The sequence below is a fragment of the Zea mays genome, chromosome 4, assembly GCF_902167145.1.
Source record: "Zea mays cultivar B73 chromosome 4, Zm-B73-REFERENCE-NAM-5.0, whole genome shotgun sequence".
Classification (NCBI taxonomy): Eukaryota; Viridiplantae; Streptophyta; class Magnoliopsida; order Poales; family Poaceae; genus Zea; species Zea mays.
The window spans coordinates 203,620,478-203,632,403 of NC_050099.1; the positions used below are offsets into that span (position 1 = coordinate 203,620,478).

The window sequence follows — 11,926 nt, forward strand, 5'->3', positions numbered from 1 at the left end:
CCGAACCGTCCGTGATTATGTGCGGACCGTCCGTCGTTGTACGCGGATGGTCCGACTGGGTAGTTTAGATTCTGTGTCGTGTGTGGTGGTTCGGGCGCATATCTAGGTAACTCATTAAAAATAGGCCCGACTGTTGCTGGCCCGGACGGTCCACGCTCACGTGCGGACGGTCCGGGCATGTGCAGATCGGCTGGTTTGCTGCCGATTTGCGGTTGCTTAGGGTATGTGTCCATCGGCATCCCATAAAGGGGTTGTGACTGGTCGTGACAACCTGTAGCCGATGTGTTACATGTGTTATCTCCTAACTCAACCTCGTGCGAAGGAAAATTTGCGGTACTAGATTTATCAAATGCACGTACTAGTCTCTTAAGATCGCTTTGCATACCCCCTATGATGTTCTGCATTTGTCCACGCTGATCTTCTACATAATTTCTAAGAGATTGCAGATCGTTGGTATTACTTACATTGGGGATATCTGGCGTGGGTTGGAGCGAAGCCGGATCCGTCGCCCGATGTCGGACGACCTTGTTGTTCCTGTCCACTTTGAAGTTGGCCAAGAACTTTGCTTTCGCCTCCTGGATCATCCGCTCCTTGTGCTCCTCAAACTGGAGCTGCTCGTCAGCCGGCAAGGTTTCCCAAGTCGCCTCTATGATGTTGCTTGGAGAAATATCAGAGCTATCCCTTGAACCGGCCATTGAGGGCCGATTTGATAAGCTTAGATATGTCGTTCCCCAGCGGAGTCGCCAAAAAGTATGTTGGCACCTTTTCGGAGGCGCCAATTACTCAAGAGAACCAGCGGCGGTGCTCTCTGCACAGGGGCGGACGGTCCGCGCGCTGGGGCCGGACGGTCCGCGGCCTGGTGCGAGGCGGCGGTGCTTTCTGGTCAGGCGCGGACGGTCCGCGGCACAGGGCCGGACGGTCCGCGACCTGGTGCAGGAGCCCGAGTTCCCTGCCTGACGGCCGGACGGTCCGCGCCCTAGGGCCGGACGGTCCGCGCGTGCGCAGGGGCGGCGGAAGACCGCCGACGGCGCCTGGATCTCGCTCCCGGGAGGGACCCCGTCGGGGAGGAGAGATCCTAGGTGGTGTCTAGGCTCGGGCCGGCCGACCTAGACTCCTCTAATCGACGTAGAGCCGAAGAGAGATGAAGAATTTGGGGATTGGATAGCTAAACCTAAACTAGACTAGAACTACTCCTAGGATAAAATGCGAAATAGAAGTTGTATTGATTCGATTGTTGATGATTACAAATCGGCCGTAGACCTCTCTATTTATAGAGGAGGGGGGCTGGACCCTTTACACAACTGATTCCGAGCTAATCCCGCAAATATAGCTAACAACCGTAGCACAAAACTCGGAACCCTAATCTGTTCTGCGCACGCGCGGACCGTCCGGCCCACAGGCGCGGACCGTCCGGACCGCGGACCGTCCGGCCTCAGGGCCGGACTGTCCGTCGGCTCAAAACCGGTTCGAACACAGTGCTTTTCTGCAAGCATACCTCTCTTGTTCGCAAGAGGTGGCTCTAGTTTTCTTCTTGTTATGGAACATATATGGAATTGTGGATAGATTTAATGATTAGCAATCAAGTTTAGATTAGTTCGGTTCGATAAGTTCACAATACTATTTTTAGTTTATGGATTGAAAGGATAATTGTTTTGTGTGGGGGTATTCATGTAAATTGATGACCTCTGAATTTCAGCCATCAATCCTGAAGATAGTATATTAAACATCCTAAAAATTGTAATTATCTTAAAGACATCTTTTGTTCTTTTTCCATTGTGAGTTTTTCTGAAGTTTCTCATAGATGTATTTTAACGAGGCAATAAGTGCAATATATCGAGTGATACTATACTCTCTTTTATCCATTTTTCTACTGAATTTTCGGAGTTTTAACTTAGACATGAGTAGTCGCGGTATTCGACTGTTTGTCCAAGAAGAGTGTCAAGAAACCCTATAATGGCTGATTTGGTGACGGGGATCCCGAGAGGAAGAAATCCCCTTGCTATTCAAAATTGAATTGCGAGGGGATTCCTCCCCATGGATCCCCTAGGGATCCCTAATAACCAAATTAGCCCTAAGAGATTTTTGGGGCTAATATCAAAACTACCCTAAGAGACTTAGAGCTACTATGTCACTCTTTGTCCTACTTTTATCACACCAACTTGCTGACCCAGGGCTTTGATAAATGCTGCATCCGCCACTAGCCTCAACGCCATCAGTTGGATGGCCAAGACTGACTAATAGCTAGCCATGGTTAAAAGTATAGATGGCTAAACGTCTGCCACAGTAAGACGCTAGAGGTACTAAGCACGACAATATCACACACTGTTAATAAGTGTTGTGCCTGTAACAAATCACAATTCATAATTATATGCACACAACACAATCGTATTCACATATCATCGGTTGATATAAGTCGTGTCTAATCGTACTAGTCTATAGTGTTGGGGTGTCAGTTCCGACACGACATTGAACCCCGTACCGTACCAATATGAACACTATACAGATTGTATCATACCGTTCACTAGTTAAGTCCATTTAACACGATTAACTTGACCATCTATAATTAAAAGAGAAGCAAATAAAGCAATGGCACAACGGCCTGTCTTCGTCTCTTGGTAGATAGATTCCATTATATATATATCAACATATACACGGATATGTACAGACTTAGTAGTACACCACTGGAGACTTCAGTTTCAGTCCAGATAAAACAAGCCGCCGATTCAGATAGATCAGAAAAACTTGCTGATTTTTCCTGAATCAGGGTGTCAAGAGAAGACACAGACAAAGACGAACCTAGCTAGCCAGCAAAGCTAGCTCTCTATATCCCAAGCTTCAGATCTAACGTCGCGTCCAAGCTGCCATATCCATCGCTCTTTTGTGGCAATGGCGGCGGCAGGTTGAGGTCCAGCGTGGTGGCCGGCGCCGCTTGTGACGACGACGTTGCCGACGGGCTGCAGGCGCCAGGTGTTGCGATCGCAGCCACCGTCGTCGTCCCCTCCGCGCATGCCGTCGTCCTCTCCCAGTGGCACCGTTTGTGCCCGCCGAGAGCCTGCCCGGTCGCGAACCCCCGAGCGCAGACGCTACACTTGTGGTCGTCGTCACACCTTGGAACGGTGGGCGGCGGCGAAGAAGCCGACTTGCTGGCGCCGCAGGTCACCTTCTTGGCGCTAGGCGAGGCGCCAAGGACACTCTTCTTGCCCTTGCCAGCGCCGGCGGGGCGTCCGCCGCCGAGCATGAGCAGGCTCGTGGCGGTCTCGCGCTCCTGCTCGGTGAACTGCAGGTCCGCGGCGGCCACGACGGTCCGGTGTTGGCGGAAGTGCGGTGGCGTCATCCCGCGCCACTGACGCTCCGGGTGGCACCGCATGTGGCCGAACAGCGCCTTCCACGACGGGAACCGCTTGCCGCACTCGGTGCACGGCGGCGTGTCGTCCCCCGTGGGCGACGACCGCACCCGAGCGACGCCGCCGCCGTCGGGGGAGAGCGCGCGGACGACGAACACGGGAGGCGGAAGCGGAAGCGGAAGCGCGAGAGACAGCGTGAGCATCGTGTCGTGGTGGGGCGCCGCCGGCAGCGGCAGTGGCTGCGGAGGACGACGAGCAGGAGCAGCCGCGGCAGGCCGGACCGGAGTGGCCATGGCGAACCACCAAGGATTGATCGATCGGGGAGGCTGGGCGACGAGGGAAGTGGAAGTTGCATTTGCGAAGGGAGCGGGGGCGATATGTAATGTACGGACGCGCTCCTGCTGTGGCGGTTGCCGACTTGACGGCCGGCGGCGGTTGCTTGCTACCCAGCGTGCATCTTGGACATGGAAGAAAACGCCTTCGGGCTTGCCGTTGCCGGCTAGGCTTGCTTCTTTTCCGCCTATCCGTTATTAATTGGGCCAAGGAGAGCTAACATTGGAGTACCATGATTGATTCGTTTGCTGCAAGTTTATACAAGAGCCCAGCCCATGCATTCCCAGGCCGGCCAGCCTTTGTGTCGTCCCTGCACTAGCTGGGCCTCTTTTTGCGCTTGCCTTGTACGTTTTTTAGCCTTGAATACGAGCAAAACACAGAGTGCAGAGTGCGGTATGATAATCTACGAATACAAAAACAGCACACAATCAAATTTTATATCCATAAAAAACAAATTTAATATCAGATTTTAAAATGATAAAACAAGCATTACATTTTATTTTAGTCAGAAGACCGAAAAAATGTATCAGCTTTTTTATAGCTCGCTCAGTCGCTCGTCGCCTTCTAGCGAGATGGTACTATATGAGAGCGATGTGTTGCGTGTGGGTATGCGAGAAGCATGAAGAGGAACGGATCTATGCGCTTCACAAATAATACACGAAACTGGTACTTTAAAGGAGTAGAGACTAGCAAAGTTCTCATGTGTTGTTACGGTTTCCATTTAGGCATTGTTTGGGAGAAGGGGATTGGAGGGAATCAAATGAGGCTAAAATCACCTTACTTTTTAAAATTAAATAGTAAAAAGGTATTAGCCCCTTCAATCTTCTCTAGTTCTATTACTCTCAAACAAGCATTTATGTTTAAATATAGAATATAAAACATAGATACGTGTGTTCTGTTAGTTTGGTGGGTTAGTTTGGTGGGTGTGAATATTGATTTGGAACCAGCAATTATAGCTCAAATATCTATTTGAGCATAATTTTAACTTTATTATCATTTAAATGTGCGGGAGTAGGACAACGATTAAAACTGATGTAGATAGATAGAAGAGATAGCAGAAAATACTATCTCATCCCGTAAATAGTGCAATCTCACCCACGCTGTGTTGAGCACGGCCTGAACATATTATGCTATTCAACATAATCTGCAGGGAGGCTTGCCCTTCTGATTCATGTTCGGAGTTCAAGTCGTCTTACGATTCGTTCCTTTGTACTCACGGACTCACGATAGGGTCTAACTTTATACGTATTTTAGGCAAAATGTACACATGTATATATAGTTTTGACAGTACAAAATTAGATAGTGAGTGTTAAGCCATGGCATGACTTGCTTGAGCAAAGACATTGAATCTAGCTTCTAGTGCAGACGATCATTGCTACTGCAATATCCAAACGTCACATGAATCTATCACAGGGAAAACATGACAAAACCATCTATCCACTATCAACAGAGGAACAAGCAAACAATGGCAAATACAATGTTTTTTCAAAGAAACAAGCCAGTATATTTAGAGGTCTCGCGTTCTGAATATTCCAACTGGCAACACAACTAGCGCTGCAGCCATCAAAACATGAGACAACTTCAACCAGGAACAAAGGAGAAAGGATGAACAAAAGGACAGTGTCATAATACAGACTGGTTTATCATAAGATTACAGCAGAAATAGTACAGTTTTCAACAGCAACAGCATCGGTCCTGAATTACACACAAAACAGAGATCTTTTTTTGTCTTTGTGAAAACTCAGACATTTAACATGGCGTACAATAAGAGGCAGCAACTATCATCCAGGGAAGTCCATCTTCGCACAGCTCAACAGGTCCCAACCAGACATTCCTGCAAATGTAAAAGAAAGCATTAGGACAAATTGGCAAAATCCACACCAGACCATATGCTATAGTAGTACCACTTAAAGACCGGGTATCTCTACATGTAAAAGCAAGCATACTATGGCTTCACATGATGGAAGATAAGTCCAGATGGGAAATGCAAGAACTGAAAATAGCAAGTGCCCTCCAGATATTAATGTAAAAAAAATTATAGCAAGGAATATGGCATTGGCCGCATATTCGTACTATTTCTATGTTAATCAGGGGAAAAAATATAATGCACTCTCCTTAAGAAAATAAGGAGCAATCTAGCCTTATATATTGTTTACTTCACATGTAAAAGCTCAAAAGGTCAGACCTCATAACCAGACTTTAAAAAAAAAACAAGTACTGTGTAAAAAAAGAACTTTTTTCCTTCCAATTTTGTTTGCCTAAAAGATCACTCTTTCTCTTTCAATAAATGATCATTCAGCGGTTTTTCTTCGAAGAGCCCTTGTCTTTTGCTTAGCAGCTCAAAAAAATATGGAACTACAACTGTTTGACCATCTTGTTTGAACTTTACAAAAGGAACAGCAAATATTGGACATGTACCAGATTTTTTTTAAAAAAAAAGGAAAGGAAAGATAGTCCATTAGCACATATGCGAAGGCAACCAAGAGTCATGTGGAGTGGTGGCGGCATGGCAAAAAATACAGGTTAGCTTCAGAGAAAGAGGTCACAGAACATAGCCTTCAACTATTGGTAGGGGATTTTTTAAAAAGAAAAGATACAGTAAACTATATTGAGCGTAGCCCTTGATGATGGAAACCAAAATTTTAAAAAGTAGCGTTGTCTGTCAGTATTTACAAGAGCTCACCAGGAAAAGTTAGTAGTCAGAGAGAATGCAAGAAAAAGCTAGCAGCTAAGCCATGAGAACTAACAGAAAACTAGCACAGCCTGAATGCAATAAATTTATAGAGTATCAGCCAAAATGAGATCATGGATATTACCAAGTACCAACACAAACAGGATCATGTCTGGTAGGCTCCAAATTGCAAGTAACAAAAGATGCCACGCTGGAGTGATTGATGATAATTACTGGAGCAAGAAAAATAAGATGCTTATGGTTATCCACAACCTATCTAGGTAATTTTGACCCCCCCCCCCCCCCCCACACACACACAGAAGTAAACATAAAAACATTTTTCTTCCGCGACATCTATATTTAGGTGAAAATACAAGTCAATTAACCATGCTTACTGGAAAAAGGTAAACATTATAGAGCAGCCAGTAGGCTAGCAGCAATTAACTGTAGCAAATATTACAACTAACCATCCCTCATTTTCAAGGCCATGGTCCAACTTGTCAGTTCAATATATTGTAGCAAATATTTCAACTAAAGCATTCATCGTATCTTTGAGCTCCAATTTTCAAGAATCATAGTTCGGGCACATGCTACCATGCTAGTGTCAGGTGCTTGAATGATTCATCTTTTTTATTCCTTAAACTGTGCAATTGGTTACAAATGTATCTAATGTTAAACCTACAAATTTGTACAAGAACATACTCGGTCAAATTGGAAGAAAGCTTAAATTGCGTAGTACAGCAGATATTTGAAATAAAGTGTTAATTTGATTTAGCATCCTTCCTAGAGTAAATGCTAAATGTAACGCCCAGTTCCAATCAATAATGTATACGAAGCCTAAATAGGCGGAGCCAGTGCTCCTTACAAGGAATTGCAATGTACGGCAAGTCATCTTTACAAATTAATTGTTCCTACATACACGTTGAATGAAAACTAAGATGATTACAATGAGACCTGAGCTATAGCAACAAAATTGTACATTCCATGGTATTAGGCAAGGACTCTATATTACAATTCTTGCCTTACAGAATGCCTTGTAGCTACAAAAGATCACAGGAGGGAGAAAACAAACAATTTCGTGTACATAACAAGTTACAAGTGTAATGGTACAAAAATACTGTTACATGATGTTATCAGCATATGACTACCAAACAGTACAATTAAAGAAGAGGGTTACAGTTGTAAAACAAACAGGGGATCAGATTAAGCTTCACTTACATCTCTCGTTCTTGCTACAACACATTGCCGGAGACACAAGATATTAGAACCACCACAGCCAGAGGCAGCAAGAAGATGCTAGCTGTTAACCATGCCAGTGTGCAAGCAAGACTCGGCTCTGGATCATCGTTTGCCTCTACATTAGTAGCTCACCCAGCTACGACTACTGAGGTGTCATCCGCCTGCGCTTAGAGTGGTCAGCCTCCCTTGACCTGCCGCGTATCCCAGATGATCTACCCCTGTCCCAGTCTTCATTACGTTCCGAATCGCGATCCCTGTGCCTGTGATAATCGCCATAGCGATCTCTGTCATCCCTATGCCTCTCCCTCTCCCTCTCCCTCTCCCTCTCCCTCTCCCTATCTCTGTCCCTCTCCCTATCTCGGTCTCGGTCTCTTTCCCTGTCACGGTCTTTTTCCCTGTCTCTGTCATAGTCACGATTCCTCTCACGGTCCATGTCACGCTCATCACGTTGCCTCCTCTCTGGCCACTCCTGTGCAGGGGGCGCATCCTTCTCCCTTTCACGCCTCCTCTCTGGTGCACCAGACCACTCCCTCTCTGGTGGCCTCTCTTTCCCATGGCTCCCTCCTTCACCATACTGCTGATCAGAAGCTGCGTCATCACCGTAACTCGATTGTTCCTCCCCACCCCAGGCTCCCATGTTGGGATCAGGCCACATTCCACCGGCACCCATTCCGCCACGACCAAAGAAAGCTGGGTTAACATGTGGAGCAACAACTGGCGGGAATGGCTGCATCAGCCCAGGGAATGGCATAGCCCCTGGTCCACCAGGAAAACCACCAAATCCACCACCCATCCTTCCCATAGCGCCGTAACCAGTAGGATCAAAACCCTGCCCCAGCATTCCACCTGGAGGCATCATTGGTGGCGGCGGCGCAACCATCCCCCCATTTCCCATTATCCCACGACCACCACCAGCTGGGCCCATCCTGTTCCTCATATTACCAATAGGGCCTCTATTCCCCATGCCTCCACCACCTCTTCCCCAATTTCCACCGCCTCCACCAGCTCCACCACCGGCACCAGGTCCAACAGGTCCTCCACGGCCACCGCCATAATTACCACCCGCCTGTGGCCCTGCGGCACCACCGCTCCCTCTACCAACCTTTGGCTGCATATTTGATGTCTGTGCAGCCATAGCCTGCTGATTCTTCACCTGTGCCTCGCCCATGCGACGCACGCTGTTCGGTGTGGCGAATGCCACAACACATGGACGGCCGTTAAACGTGTGGCCGTTCATGCCCTCCTTGCAGGCAGCAGCTGCACCAGGGTCATAGAAATCGACCTGGCAGTAGCCCTTTGACTTGCCACTGGCCTTCTCGTCGAAGAACCTAACCTCCTTGACCGGCCCATACTTGCTGAGCTCAGATTCCAGATCCGCGTCCGTTGTCCACCAGTGGAGTTCCCCCACGAACAGCGTCGTGCCGCCAGGGCCGTCACCCCCGCCAGCAGGGCCACCGTTCCCGACCACGATGGGGCCACCGGCGATGTTCCCTCCAGGGCGGTTGATCCCGTCTTGCTGAATATGGTGGTGCTGAGGCGGCGGCGGCGGCGCGGGAGCGGCCGGTGGCTGAGGAGGCGGAGGGAGGTTGGTCTGGGCGGGAGGTCTGCCAGGAGCAGGGACGGCCACCCCCGGGATGCTTACCTGCTGCTGCGGCGGTGGGGCCTGCGGCGGCGGTGGCGGGAGGACGTGGGCAGGTGGATGCTGCTGGGGCGGCGGCAGCTGCTGGGACGGCGGAGGGAGCTGGTGCTTCTGCGGCGGTGGGGCCTGCTGAGTCGGAGGTGGCGGCGGCAGCGGCGGCGGCGCCTGGTGGGAGGCGTGGAGGAAGCCGTCCCCGACGTTGACGTCGTTGTAGAGGTCGTCGAAGTCGTCGTCGTCGCCATAGTACTGGTCGACATCCTGGACCGCGGAGATGGCCTCGTTGCGGTGGAAGGCCGGGTCGCCGTCGGGGTCCATGGCGGCGGCCGGGCGACGTCTAGGGTTAGGGTTTTCCGGATCCGAGTGGACGGAGGGAGGCGGGCGGGAGGGGAGATGCAGGTGGAGCTAGGGTTGAAGTGGACACTCTTGGCGCGGGCACTGTGGGGCCCTGCTGTTGGTGACAGGCGAGGAGGAAGGGGTAACAGGTAGGGGTATATGGAATTAAATTTGAATTTGGTTAAATATCAAATCAGCCATAGTATTGAAATAAGATACAATTTTAATTTTATTAATTGGATGACACTATATTTAGAATCATATGGTCTAATTTCACGCGACACATAGAAGCGACACTCTATATTGAGAGATGGGGTATCTAGTTATAGCCCAAAGAATTGGCTCTCTAATTCCAAATCTCAATTCCATATATAACCAAACAACAAAATTTTAATTCTAATTCCCAATTCCGTGCACTAATATATACATTCAAACGGACTATTATACATTTACTAGTCGGATGTTGTGCTAGGATTTCTATATATCACATATGTATATTGTTGGTTAGGTGAATATTAATGTGAAGCCAACAATCAAAAGTTGAATCCACTTATTCAGAATTTTATTTTATTTTTTATGCTTAGTGTAGAAAGAGAGAACGTAATGCACGAGGATCGTAGAACCGTGCAAACTGATATTTTATATAATAGAGATATTTATGCACATGATTGATATGTTTGTTAGTCATATAATATTTATTTAAGATATCATGTGTCATTCATCGATATATATATATATATATATATATATATATCAATTATCAGAGATGTGGACCCTGGTACTACGCTTGTGAAGCTCAAACGCCAGCATCTTCTACACTTGGAAATTTTGTAAGGTATCGTTTGGATATATTTATTATGGAGAAATTGGAATTTACTTAATAAAGTAGGCTATTTGATTTGGAATTTGATATTTCGTCACTTTTCAAATCTTAGATATAAGTCTACCACAAATTCATAGGTTGGAAAATAGAAATTGATTTAATGTATCTTGGTACCCTAAATATGGGGTACCTACTACTAGGTCAAGGTGAAACCCCAATGGCTACCGTTGAGGATTTCGGGGTGGCCAGCCCGACACGGGGTTAAGGCCCATCTTATGAAGTTGTGGCTTGGCCTAGGCTTGTTTCTTGGGCTGGACCACCACCGTCACAAACCTCATAAAGGAAGGAATCAGCAACCTCAACTATAGATCTAGGTCATTGCGAGTGGAAGCCGGACCTCCTCGTGGGTCCATCGGATCTCTGGAGAAGGGGGTCTGGAGGGGCCCCACTACTCTGGAAAGAAGACACTCCGGTTGTAGCACCGAACCTCCAGGGTAGTTCCAGAGCTAGTACATACCATCCGGACCTCAGGCTAGGTGAGGTCTAGTGTCGCCACATGTTCAGACCGGTGCAACTGAGGTCAGGGCTTCATCGGGTACGCCCCGGGTCCACAGTTAGGGAGGGCCTAGGAATGTCGTGTTACCATTTATTCCCGGGCCTGCTCCTTGTCCAGGAAAAGGTCCGGTGCCGACGCGTGGCCAGACGCACTTGACATAGGTCGTCGGATGGTATCTGACGTAAGCCTATGACATAGGGCCCGTCGACATTAGGCGCAGATGGGATGCATACTTACCCACACCAACTACGGGTAGTGTATCCCCTGCACTGAATGTGTGCGGCGCACCAGGACTGTAACGTGCGGATTTTACTATTACCCGCACGTTACCAAGGCAAGAATTTTGACCCAACGTGTCGCCTAGGCGCCCTTCATTATGACTTCCACTGTTTCTTGTGCGTTACCGAGGCATGAAGAGACAGGTGGAGTGAAAGGGAAATAGGCTTACACCTTTTCCTATATGAATTTTGGTGGTTGAATTGCCCAACACAAATTAATTGGACTAACTAGTTTGCTCTAGATTATGAGTTCTACAGTTGCCAAAGGTTCAACACAAACCAATAAAAGTCCAAGAAAGGGTTCAAATAAAAAGAGCAAAAGACAACCCAAAGGCAGCCCTGGTCTGGCGCACCGGACTGTCCGGTGTGCCACCGGACTGTGTCTGGTGCACCAGGGAACCCAACTCTGAACTTGCCACCTTCGAGAATTCTAGGAGGCACTCCGCTATAATTCATCGGACTGTCCGGTGTGCCAGCGGAGTAACGACTATACCGCGCCAACAGTCGTCTGCAACGCTATAGTGAAACGCTACTGTGCGCGACTGCGCGCGCAGAAGTCAGAGCAGGCGCAGAAGGCGCACCGGACAGTGAACAGGACCTGTCCGGTGCACCACCGGACTGTCCGGTGGCCCAGTTGTCAGAAGCTCCAACGGTTGGAACCCAACGGCCTGGTGACGTGGCTGGCGCACCGGACTGTCCGGTGCGCCATA

The 11,926-nt window shown here is 48.3% G+C and overlaps 2 protein-coding genes across 3 annotated transcripts; both read right to left on the reverse strand.

Moving 5' to 3' along the window:
• Positions 1-2,701: 2,701 nt before the first annotated feature.
• Positions 2,702-3,713, reverse strand: LOC100286013 (zinc finger protein ZAT3). Its single transcript, XM_020551970.2, has one exon. It carries the CDS (start codon positions 3,635-3,637, stop codon positions 2,822-2,824), a length of 816 nt encoding a protein of 271 aa, XP_020407559.1. The 5' UTR covers positions 3,638-3,713; the 3' UTR covers positions 2,702-2,821.
• A 1,450-nt stretch (positions 3,714-5,163) lies between these two features.
• Positions 5,164-9,657, reverse strand: LOC100501712 (uncharacterized). Of its 2 annotated transcripts, NR_174080.1 has the most exons (2): positions 7,567-9,657; positions 5,164-5,511 (listed from the first exon to the last, which is right to left on the reverse strand). NR_174080.1 is itself a non-coding variant. In NM_001398293.1 (1 exon), exon 1 carries the CDS (start codon positions 9,539-9,541, stop codon positions 7,730-7,732), a length of 1,812 nt encoding a protein of 603 aa, NP_001385222.1. In that variant the 5' UTR covers positions 9,542-9,657; the 3' UTR covers positions 7,316-7,729. The 2 variants fall into 2 exon arrangements, 1 of the variants encoding a protein (NP_001385222.1); NM_001398293.1 differs by lacking the exon at positions 5,164-5,511 and having other exon boundaries at positions 7,316-9,657.
• Positions 9,658-11,926: the final 2,269 nt, after the last annotated feature.

Coding starts and splice junctions, on each gene's coding strand:
- LOC100286013 (XM_020551970.2), bottom strand. CDS start 3,637: ATGGCCACTCCGGTCCGGCCTGCCGCGGCTGCTCCTGCTCGTCGTCCT.
- LOC100501712 (NM_001398293.1), bottom strand. CDS start 9,541: ATGGACCCCGACGGCGACCCGGCCTTCCACCGCAACGAGGCCATCTCC.